General features: G+C 42.5%; 1 protein-coding gene across 1 annotated transcript; it reads right to left on the bottom strand.

Annotated features, from left to right (window-relative positions):
- Window positions 1-6,834: 6,834 nt before the first annotated feature.
- On the bottom strand, window positions 6,835-11,631 carry LOC120047312 (cleft lip and palate transmembrane protein 1-like protein). The gene is made up of 17 exons (XM_038992835.1): window positions 11,428-11,631; window positions 11,124-11,215; window positions 10,715-10,905; window positions 10,458-10,605; window positions 10,199-10,277; window positions 9,961-10,078; window positions 9,767-9,861; window positions 9,588-9,672; window positions 9,084-9,187; window positions 8,868-8,933; window positions 8,630-8,680; window positions 8,451-8,533; window positions 8,313-8,347; window positions 7,715-7,770; window positions 7,572-7,616; window positions 7,195-7,310; window positions 6,835-6,913 (listed from the first exon to the last, which is right to left on the bottom strand). The coding sequence occupies exons 1-17, from the start codon at window positions 11,629-11,631 to the stop codon at window positions 6,835-6,837; spliced, it is 1,647 nt and encodes a 548-aa protein (XP_038848763.1).
- Between the last annotated feature and the right edge of the window lie 458 nt (window positions 11,632-12,089).

The following is a 12,089-nucleotide window of genomic DNA, read 5'->3' on the forward strand; positions in this document are numbered from 1 at the left end:
CCCAATGCTCTAACCACTAAGCTACCTGCCGCCCCAAAATGCAGCTTTGGTGGTACTAGCTAACTCATGTCTGACTACAACAGTGTACTAACTAGCAGCAACAAACTCAAAGTCAAACCAACCCAGGGCCATAGCAATACATGTCACAGTTGGTTGCATAGTGTAACGGCATCACCGGACTGAATCTAATCCAATCTGGAGCCAGTCAGTCTACATTTGTAAAGCATAGAATTACCTTCCAAATGGGATTAGGGTATTTCTCGAGCTATGTTTATAATTGAGGGATGATGACAACTGTTGACCCTGTTATTCTCTTAGACAAAGTGCCCAGTTAGGTGCCAGACTTATCCCCTGGTCAGGAACAGATGCCAGGGCTTACCTCCTCCCAGCTGCCCATTGCACTGAGGCTAGGAAACACTGTCACCACCGATAAATCCACAATGATTGAGAATTTCAATAAGCATTTTTCTACGGCTGGCCATGCTTTCCTTCTGGCTACCCCAACCCCGGCAAACTGCTCCTCAACCCCTGCAGCTACAGTGGGGAGAACAAGTATTTGATACACTGCCGATTTTGCAGGTTTTCCTACTTACAAAGCATGTAGAGGTCTGTAATTTTTATCATAGGTACACTTCAACTGTGAGAGACGGAATCTAAAACAAAAATCCAGAAAATCACATTGTATGATTTTTAAGTAATTAATTTGCATTTCTTTTCAATCTGGACCCTCTCTTTCTAACATTATCCGCCGCAATTGTTGCAACCCCTATTACCAGTCTGTTCAACCTCTCTTTCGTATCGTCCGAGATTCCTAAAGATTGGAAAGATGCCGCGGTCATCCCCCTCTTCAAAGGGGGTGACACTCTAGACCCAAACTGTTACAGACCTATATCCATCCTGCCCTGCCTTTCTAAAGTCTTCGAAAGCAAGGTTAACAAACAGATCACTGACCATTTCGAATCCCACCGTACCTTCTCCGCTGTGCAATCCAGCTTCCGAGCTGGTCACGGGTACACCTCAGCCACGCTCTAAGGTACTAAACGATATCATAACCGCCATCGATAAAATACATTACTGTGCAGCCGTCTTCATCGACAGATGAGCTTCAATGCCATACAACTCTCCTTCCGTGGCCTCCAACTGCTCTTAAATGCAAGTAAAACTAAATGCATGCTCTTCAACCGATCGCTGCCCGCACCTGCCCGCACCTGCCCGCCCGACTAGCATCACTAATCTGGACGGTTCTGACTTAGAATATGTGGACAACTACAAATACCTAGGTGTCTGGTTAGACTGTAAACTCTCCTTCCAGACTCACATTAAACATCTCCAATCCAAATTTAAATCTAGAATCGGCTTCCTATTTCACAACAAAGCATCCTTCACTCATTCTGCCAAATATACCCTCGTAAAACTGACCATCCTACCGATCCTCGACTTCGGCGATGTCATTTACAAAATAGCCTCCAACACTCTACTCAACAAATTGGATGCAGTCTATCACAGTGCCATCCGTTTTGTCACCAAAGCCCCATATACTACCCACCACTGCGACCTGTATGCTCTCATTTGCTGGCCCTCACTTCATACTTGTCGCCAAACCCACTGGCTCCAGGTCTTCTACAAGTCTCTGCTAGGTAAAGCCCCGCCTTATCTCAGCTCACTGGTCACCATAGCAGCACCCACCCGTAGCACGCGCTCCAGCAGGTATATCTCACCGGTCACCCCCAAAGCCAATTCTTCCTTTGGCCGCCTCTCCTTCCAGTTCTCTGCTGCCAATGACTGGAACGAACTGCAAAAATCTCTGAAGCTGGAGACTCTTACCTCCCTCACTAGCTTTAAGCACCAGCTGTCAGAGCAGCTCACAAATCACTGCACCTGTACATAGCTCATCTGTAAATAGCCCATCCAATCTACCTCATCCCCATACTGTATTTATTTACTTATTTATTTATCTTGCTCCTTTGCACCCCAGTATCTCAACTTGCACATTCATCCTGTGCACATCCTACCATTCCAGTGTTTAATTGCTATATTGTAATTACTTTGCTACCATGGCTTATTTATTGCCTTACCTCTCTAATCTTACCCTCATTTGCACATGCTGTATATAGATTTTCCTACTGTATTATTGATTGTATGTTTGTTTATTCCATGTGTAACTCTGTGTTGTTGTATGTGTTGAACTGCTTTGCTTTATCTTGGCCAGGTCGCAGTTGCAAATGAGAACTTGTTCTCAACTAGACTACCTGGTTAAATAAATAAATAAAAAAAATAAAAATGACCACTCTAACATGGTTGCCAAGATAGCCCCATTACCCCATTACCACCAGACAGAATGCCAATAGGCACGGCATCTGTATCGGCTGGGAATGACAATGAAAGATGATAGGTGCACATTGTTATATTAGCAGAACACTGCTTCTATTGTATTATAAAGGGTTGTTTACTCCACATGGAGCTGTTACTACATTTTAGAATATCTACATTAATTCAACAATTGCATTCTTCTCATTTAGTCTTTAGGCTACTGACCAATTCAAAGCTTCCTCCGGCATCTCACCATACATCTGCCTGTAGTTATTAAACTCAACCTGCCGGAGGTTTGTTTGTTGTGATTGGGTGGTGGGAAACCACTGCAGGCAAGGTTCTGACAGATGGGTGTGACTTGGTGCTGGACACACCCAAGAAACATCAAACCACACCACATCAAACCACACCCCCATGCCAACTCACATGTTGCTTCTGTTGTGGTTGCCAGCATTTCACGAGGAGCAAGCCAAAAAACGAGGCCAAATCAACTGGTGCAGTTCCCCTTTAACAGACTTATGGCTCGGGGATAGAAGCTGTTTAGGAGTCTGTTGGTCTGAGCCTTGATGCAACGGTACCGCGTGCTGGACGGGAACATTGAGAACAGTCTCGGGTGGCTAGAGTCTTTGGCAATTTTTCGGGCCTTTCTCAGACACCACCTGGCATGTACGTCCGGGATGACTGGGAGCTCACCCCTGGTGACGCACTGGGCCGTCCGCAGCACCCCCTGTAGGGCCTTCTGATCGAGGGTGATGTAGTTTATGAAAGTTCGATACCAGCTGCCCAGCATAGGGTAACCTGGCATCAGCATCTGGCTCAGAGGAGCATTCCTTGTTAGACGAGGCCAAACTATTTAAAGAGGCACTGCCATGCCTTCTTCAAGGCTGTTCTGGTGTGAGAGGACCATGTTAAGTCCTCAGTGATGTGGACACAGAGGAACTTTAAGCTCTTGACCCTCTTGGCTGCGTCACTGTCGATGTAGATGGGGGGGGGGGGGGTGCTGTTTCCCTGTTTCCTGCAGTTCACAATCAGCTCCTTGGTCTTGCTGATGTTGAGGGAGTGGTTGTTGGCCTGGCATCACACTGCGAGTTCCTTGACCTCCTCCATGTGGGCTGTCTCATTGCCGTTGGTGATCGGGCCTTGTGTCATGGAGTTGAGCGTGGCCACACAGTTGTGGGTAAACGGAGTACAGGAGGGGGCTAATCACACACCCCTAAGGGGCCTCTGTGTTAAGGATCAGCGAGGCAGATGCGTTGTTACCTACCCTCACCACCTGGGGGCGGCCCGTCAGGAAGTCCAGGATCCAGTTGCAGAGGGAGGTGTTTAGTCCCCGGGTCCTTAGCTTAGTGATGAGCTTTGTGGGCACAATAGTGTTGAATGCTGAGCTGTAGTCAATGAATAGCACTCTCACATAGGTGTTCCTTTTGTCCAGGTGGGAAAGGGAAGTGTTTCCGGGATGATGGTGTTTATGTGAGTCATGATCAGCCTTTCAAAGTACTTCATGGCTTATGTATTATTATTATTATTAAATAATGTCGTAAGGAGAAAAATGTATTTAATCCATTTTAGAATAAGGCTGTAAAGTAACAAAAGGCACTGCCTTCAGAAAGTATTCAGACCCCTGGACTTTTTCCAAATGTTGTTACATTTCAGCCTTATTCTAAAATGGATTAAATAAAAAAATGTCCTCAGCAATCTACACACAACATCCCATGATGACAAAAATACATTTTTGGAATTTTTAGCAAATGTATTAAAAATTAAAAACAGTAAAACCTTATTTATATAAGTATTCAGACCCTTTGCTATGCGACTTGAAATTGAGCTCAGGTGCATCCTGTTTCCATTGATTGGACATGATTTGGAAAGGCACACACCTGTCTATATACGGTCCCACAGTTGACAGTGCATGTCAGAGCAAAAACCAAGCCATGAGGTTGAAGGAATTGTCCATAGATCTCCGAGACAGGATTGTATCAAGGCACAGATCTGGGGAAGGGTACCAAAACATTTCTGCAGCATCGAAGGTCCCCAAGAACACAGTGGCTAACATAATTTAATATATATAATAAGTTTGGAACCCCCAAGACTCTTCCTAGAGCTGGCCACCTAGCCAAATTGAGCAATCAGGGGAAAAGGGCCTTGGTCAGGGAGGTGACCAAGAACCCAATTGTCACTCTGACAGAGCTCTAGAGTTCCTCTGTGGAGATGGGATAACCTTGCAGAAGGACAAGCATCTCTGCAGCACTCCACCAATCAGGCCTTTATGGTAGAGTGGCCAGACGGAAGCCACTCCTCAGGAAAAGGCACATGACAGCCCGCTTGGAGTTTGTCAAAAAGTACCTAAAGGACTTTCAGACCATGAGAAACAAGTTAAGTCAGGATTCCTATTTGACTCAGCCATGCCTCCTTGCCCGTCAAACATTTCCTCATCTCCCACCCCTTCTAATGCGACTATCCCCGATGCTTCTCCCTCTTTTTCCCCTGCTCGGCAACAAAGTTTATCCCTGCAGGCAGTCACTGAGTCCATCTCGGTCAGATGGTTTAGACCCTTTCTTCTTTAAGGTTGCTGCCCCTACCATCGCCAAGCCTATCTCAAACCTTTTAACCTGTCTTTCCTTTGGAGGTTCCCATTGCTTGGAAGGCAGCTACGATTCATCCTTTATTTAAGGGGGAGATCAAGCTGATCCTAACTGTTATAGGCCTATTTCTATTTTGCCCTGTTTATCAAAAGTTTTGGAAAAACTTGTCAAAAATCAATTGACTGGTTTTTTGATGTCTATAGTATTCTCTCGGGTATGCAATCTGGTTTCCGCTCAGGTTATGGATATGTCACTGCAACCTTAAAGGTCCTGAATGATGTCACCATTGCCCTTGATTCTAAGCAATTTTGAGCTATTATTTTTATTGACTTGGCCAAAGCTTTTGATACAGTAGACCATTCCATTATTGTGGGCTAAGGAGTATTGGTGTCTCTGAGGGGTCTTTGGGCTGGTTTGCTAACTACCTCTCTCAAAGAGTGCAGTGTATAAAGTCAGAAAACCTGCTGTCTCAGCCACTGCCTGTCACCAAGGGGGTACCCCAAGGCTTGATCCTAGGCCCCACACTCTTCTCAATATACATCAACAACATAGCTCAGGCAGTAGGAAGCTCTCTCATCTATTTATATGCAGATGACACAGTCTTTCACTCAGCTGGCCCCTCCCCGGAGTTGATGTATGTTGATGCTAATATTATGTACAATATATAGTTATGTTTCCATATGATAACAATAGCCTAATATGCTGTAAACTATTGTCTTTTAACAGTTTCACTCAATTCATTCTAATCAACCTAATAATTATGACATACCCCTCACTATTGTCATTGGCTGCACTAATTGCACTGTTTGTCTACAAAACCTGGTTCAAGCCATCATGGCATTAGTGTTTTACCCAGTAGATTACTGGGACTGTATTAGTATGGACTGTGCAACTCTGTTTGTTTTTATAGCTTACAGTTCATTCGCTGTTGGTCAGCACCTCTACAGTAAATAATTGTCTTTGTGTTTACGCCAGCTAATGCTTTTCATTAGTCATGATAATGCAACAGAGATACAGGTAAATCATTTCATTGTAATAATTTATTCAAAGAGGAAAGGCATTCCATAAATCCTGGTAGAAAGATGTGATTCAAAAACATCCGGCTACGCTTCCTACTTAATTTTTAAAGACCTTACAGTATCTTCATTATTTAAAAGTACAGTTGATTCCTGATAAGTGCGCATTGTATAAGTGCAAAAAACTTCATTAGTGCATTGTAGCTCAATCGTCCCATTTCAAATACAGCCTGGATAGATACAGGTTATGTGCATGTTTCGGTTAGCTCTCACATATGACTGTCCAAAGCCATTGGATTTATCAGGAGTTCACTGTACGTTACTCCATCTTTTGTACATGTTTCTCATTCCCCCCCTTTAGCATCCATCTATAAATGTACTATTCTCAAACAGGAAGTAGAGGACTGAAAGAACAAGCAGAAAACAGTACAGCAAGGAGCTGACAACACTGCTCCTTGTGGACTATATGGAGAGGTGCAGGCAGGGCAAGGGGCAGCTTTATGCTTCAGTAGGCTACATACTGGTTATATCTGGTAACATGGAGCAGTGCAGGCAGGGCGAGGGGCAGCCTCCTTTTTCAAGGGTTAATGTCATGTCCACAAGTACAGTGAAATGCCTTTCTTGCAAGCCTCAAACCTAACAATGCAGTAATCAATATGTATCACTAAAAAAAGGTTCATGCTTCTGTAGGCTACATACGGGTCGGTCAAACTTCTAACACATGGAAATATCAGTGGTTAATGATGAACACAGGGTTGACTGAAAATAAGCTGTATTCTCTACTTACAAAACGAATTCTGAACTTCACTAAAGGCTTCTAATAAACCCTGGTGCACCCTCAGAGAGCCTCCCGTGCTGTTTACAACCCCACCATGTGCAGCTATGTTTCCTCATTCAACTCTGTTCTCTGGTGATGACCTCAGTCATCATTGGGCTTTGAGTTTCCTGTGGTTGTGGTGGCATGATCCATACTCACGACATCTGGTCTTGTTTGTAGAGTAAAGCCTACAGGGGGTGGGGGGCAGATAGAGAAGTAAATGAATGAGATCACATACTTTGTTAACTGTCAGAAACCAAACCCCTGATCATCCCGGTCAATAGATCTCAGAATGATGGAAAGTTAAATAATCTAATAACGAGTGACTATAGGGCAATATCCCAAATGGTACCCTATTCTCTAAAGTGCACTACTTTTGACCAGAGCCATATGGGAATAGGGTGCCATTTGGGACGTAGTCTAGAGTATTTCAGGGTCACTGACGATAGCTGAACTATGTCCCACCCACCTCCTCTGGTAAAGGTAGAGGAGAAACAGAATCTCATCCCTGAAGCAGCCCAGCTGGTGGGATGGGTGTGTGCTGAAGACACAGGCGAAGACATCGTTGACAAATGTATTGACTGCCTAAAGAGAAGGCACAAGAGTGCTTCATTCTAACTCTGAATGCACCCCCAATGAAACCCTATTCCCTACATAGTGCACTACTTTTGACTAGGGCCCATAGGATGCACTATGGAATAGAGGGCCATTTGGGATGCATACACAGTGTCAATGTGAAGAAGAACAGACAACTTGATGACATTTTAGATGGACTTTAGGTAAGCAGCTGCTTATCACTGCAACAACAACAATAATGAATTATACTATAAAACAGTTACTACTCACTTTATACATCAATACGTTCCATTGCAAATGGCCCACAGACTTCAACTGAAGGAGAACAAGAAGAGAAAGTGAAGATTTGTGTCAAAATAGAACATTTTACTCACGGCCCATTATGCTCTAAATTAGGACAAAGTAAGACAAACCTTGAAGTTAATGAACAGCTGAGGAGCCATAGAGAGGAATCCAAAAGCATAAATCCCTGCAGGGGGAAGCCCAGTTTCAGTTGGAATTATTGATATTACCCACTAATACAAGATGTAGGATCTTAATTTGACTTTTATTGTCAAAGCAAAATAATGCTGTGGCAACATGATTTGAACATTTAGTCCATGTTGCTTGACTGGTGGTTAAACTATTAGCTGGCCAAAAGTAGGCTATATGTAAAGTGCAATAACGTTAGTGTGTTTTTTCAGTATATTTATGTAAATCACGAAGTTGCATTTTGGCAGTGCAGGAAAATTCTATGCAACAAAAGTGATCAAATTAAGATCCTACATCTGTAGTTGCTAATAAAAAAAACACATTGGCCATGAAAAAGTAGCCTTGTGAAACCAGCCTGATCTCTCGGTAGGTCACATTCTATTTCACTTCACAGTACAACAAATAGTGAGTGCAGCGTTCAGTCTGCTTGACCAGGCTAGTGTTAAAGATCTACATAAAATATTGTATTTGTGTGATCAATTGATATTAAATGCAAAACATAACCCCCAAGGAGGCTTGATAGAGTATGTGTAAACTTACCACTGACAAGGCTGTTGATTAACCATGAATAGTAGCTGTCAAAATAAAATCTGAATATTAGATACGTTGATGATCAATGTCCTCATCAAACCTATTTATTTATATTTTAAATACAATTAAACTCCAGACTTGTCTTACTTTTTATACCTCAGGTATACCAGAGAGAAGATGGCTCCACTAATAGACAAAGGGTACACTAAATAAGACAGGCATTTCATTGCCTAGAAAATGGAGAACTGCATTAGAAAATAGTTGTCTGCTTGATTTATGGTATTAGTGTTAAGAGGAACCAAACATACCACTAATTCAGCACTTACCTGTGTGTCATGTTGTATAGTCTTTCTCTCTGATTCATCAAATTTACCAACCTGAAGACAACCAGTTTAAAGGAATAATCCTGAATTTATACTACTGTTTGTTTTTAACGCTAAAAGATACATTTATTTCAATCAGTTTTTTCAATAACAGATTCTTAATTAAAATCAACATATACTCATTGGCCCTCCATGCACACAACGTGAATAAACAATTTATATATTTTTTTGTAATACTTACATGAACAATAGACCTAGAGGTTCTCCACTGTAGCTGTATTTTGGAAACCTTTTTGACCTTCCATACCTATAGGTATAGAGGGAGAAGAAGGAATTCATGAGATCTGGTATGGTAACACTGAACCTTCGGCCATCCCCAGCTATGGTTGGCAAAAAGCATTGATTATTTGTATTGATGTTCTAAATCCTTTCCAAACTGCTGATTCATGGCAGATACCTCAATTGTGGTTCCTATTCCAACAGGAATGAGACCTAGCAAGCTGCTTCGTTCCTCCAGCATTTTCAGGAGAATCACTATGGTGCTGAAGCATCTCCACAGCACTGGAACAGAACAGCATAGAGAAACAGATAGAGCTGGGTTAGTTCTGAGGTAGATGGGAGTAGATCAGTAGATTTGTGTGCTGCTGGAGGTAGTGTTTGTGGGCGGATGGTGGGTTTATCCAGAGGCCTGCCTTGGATAACTATCTGTAGTAATGATACACAAATCTACAAAAACACCATATATCTGTCCCAAATGGTACCCTATACCCTATGTAGTGCACTACCATGGTCAAAAGTAGTGTACTATAGAGGGAATAGGGTGCCATTTGGAACGTATTTCAAGCCTGACACCTCATCTTCCCTAACTCAGTTAGGAAATTGGCATGAAAACTTGGATGCATAAATAAGAACATGAAATGCATTATTATAAAGATGTATTTTATTCCTCCCTCACTCTTACCTGTTTTGCGAGACATGCCCACCATGTTTTTCTTCTTCCTCCAAAAGCTTATGTCATTTTTAAAGGCCAGGAATTCAAATATGAACTGAAAAATTAGACAAAGAAAACTGTAGATGGCTGACATGATTTGAAATGATCTTTGTGATAGAATGAATGAATTCTAATAGAAAATCCCTTACATGGAATGCAGTCACCAGGGTAGTCAATGCTAACAGGTACAAGTTGTGGTCCACGAGAACACCTTTGATTTCATCTATATTCACCTCAGTGAATCCTGTAATAAATGAAGCAAAAAAAGTTATCTTACAAGAAGTTGACAAACGTATGTTGTTATCTCAGTAGTTTAAAAGGAGGGCTAAAGTAATAAACTAACCAAAGCGTTTCAGTGAAAACATTACATCCTGCATGTGGATCCAGAGACGGAATTGCCTCAGCGATAGGCCTTCGTAGGATATTGTAAGAGGTAGTTTGGTTGTGGAGCCGTTAATCTCCTACAAACACATGTTGTAAAAACAAGTATCCTCCAAGCCCTCTTTGTGAGGCATGTTTTAATGTTCTTGAAATTAGTATTTATAACTGTAATATAATTTACAAGAAGAGTAACATCTCACCATCATGTCCTTTACCCTGACGCTGAGTTCATCAATATGTAAAAGTGGGAGATATACCATCCTGTTCTCATCCTGAAATCTAAAACATGAGACAGAATATCTGAAATACAAAACATCAATATTTCTCACCATCTCTGTAGCTAGCTCTGCATAATGTGAGCGATGCTGTGCTATATAAGTGTACTGTAGGCCTTATAGCGCACACCCACTCCCAAAATAAACACACTCACACAATACAAACATTTTATATGAGACTTACACTCTCATGTAGCGCCGGACATCACTTGGCAAGGTCCCTCTGTTGAAGGTGAAGTCCTCTGACATCATGTTTAGGGTTAGACGGGACCTCCAATGAGAGATGGGTCTGTCTACTACTCGAGGAGCAGTGGCAGCATGTTTCTGAGAAAATGCAAGACCAGGAGAAGCCATGAAAGAGATGATCAAATGGGTCAACCAAACAGAGCAGTTAAAGATGATCTTTTGCCAGTCCAGACTGAAACATAGAGGAATTGTTTTGTTGTCTTACTTTGAGGACCTCTTTAGCAGAGCTGAGATTTTCTCGGGACATCATGTAGGTGCTGAGCTGGGCAACATGATGGACCTGCCGGTTATCCTGCAAGGGAGACACTCCAAACTTGTGTACATAAACCAATGTGTGCAGAGTCCCGTTGTTACGTGTTGCCAATGGCAGGGATACATTCACCACCCTTTAAATCAAGAAAAGCAATGGTGACAGGTGAGAGATATAGGCTTCTGTCCCAAATGACACCATAGTGTCTATATAGTGCACTACTTTAGACCAGGGACCATAGGGAATACAGTGCCATTTGGGATGCAGGCCATAACCTTATCTTTATACTCGACTAAAAGTGACATGCTATTTTTACGCCACATGACTGCAGATTTAAATGGGACTTCGGCCTACCTTTCAAATTTAGAATGTATGTCAAAGTCATCTATATTGATGATGAGGTTGAGTTCACTGTGGTCAGGCCTCAAACTGGAGAAAATGCTGAGCTGTTAAAATAAATGAGACTTCGCATTGATTCAATTCAATTTATCTTTATGGGCTCTGAAAGACACTTCTTGTGCACCATGGTCACTAATTAAATTGTGATGCATGAATTCTCTGACCAAATACAATAGCTAAAAATGATTAATTGCACTAATAACCTACCCTAAATCTAGGGTTTCACTGCAGTATGTGTAAGATCAAGGCCACTATTTACCTGGAGACGGGGTCTTTCTGCAAGGTAGGAAGAAATGCAGTCTCCTTTACCTCTCTCACAAGGCTTGGTGTATACAAAGCCATAAATCACCCAGCAGGTGTGTGACATATACACGACGAACACTCCTAGTAATATCTTTGTCAGATTAGTCCTTTTGAACAGGTCCTTTGAACTCGTCGGCTTTGAATAGCACGAAGGGAACATACTGGTATGAAATGTAAAAATAAAAAACGACCAAACGAATGGTGGACATTGACAGCTAAAGCTAGGAGTATAGGACCACAAAAATGCGTCACCGATGGTCAATGATATCATCAGAAAATATACAATTTGTCAAATCAGGCGCATCATGCCGCTCGGCATCTTCTAACCCAGAACTGTATCCAGGCAGCACGCGAAGACGCCTATGGTTCGGTGGTGGTGGTGTTGACGCTACGCCTCCTCGTTCTACGTCATGTCAAATACAGGGTGACGATTGGGTGCCCACAGTGGTACCCACAGTGTGAAAATGTAGCCCTTAATGTAATGTATTGTAACGACCCTGGGTTTATAAGCGCGGAAATCGACTCTGCCGCTTGAGCAAGTTTTTGCGGCACACTCGATAGCGCGCCGGACCTCAGGCTAGAAGGTCGAGGGGTCGAGACCTGCTCCCTGCTATTTCA

Source organism: Salvelinus namaycush, chromosome 5, assembly GCF_016432855.1.
Source record: "Salvelinus namaycush isolate Seneca chromosome 5, SaNama_1.0, whole genome shotgun sequence".
Classification (NCBI taxonomy): domain Eukaryota; kingdom Metazoa; phylum Chordata; class Actinopteri; order Salmoniformes; family Salmonidae; genus Salvelinus; species Salvelinus namaycush.

Bases quoted from the DNA above. Each gene is read 5' to 3' on its own strand.
- LOC120047312 (XM_038992835.1), bottom strand. From the start codon at position 11,631: ATGTTCCCTTCGTGCTATTCAAAGCCGACGAGTTCAAAGGACCTGTTC. The intron at 10,079-10,198 runs GTGAGATGTTAC...ATGTGTTTGTAG, and splicing joins TCAGGGTAAAGGACATGATG to GAGATTAACGGCTCCACAAC. The intron at 8,681-8,867 runs GTAAGTATTACA...GGTTGTCTTCAG, and splicing joins CCTCTAGGTCTATTGTTCAT to GTTGGTAAATTTGATGAATC.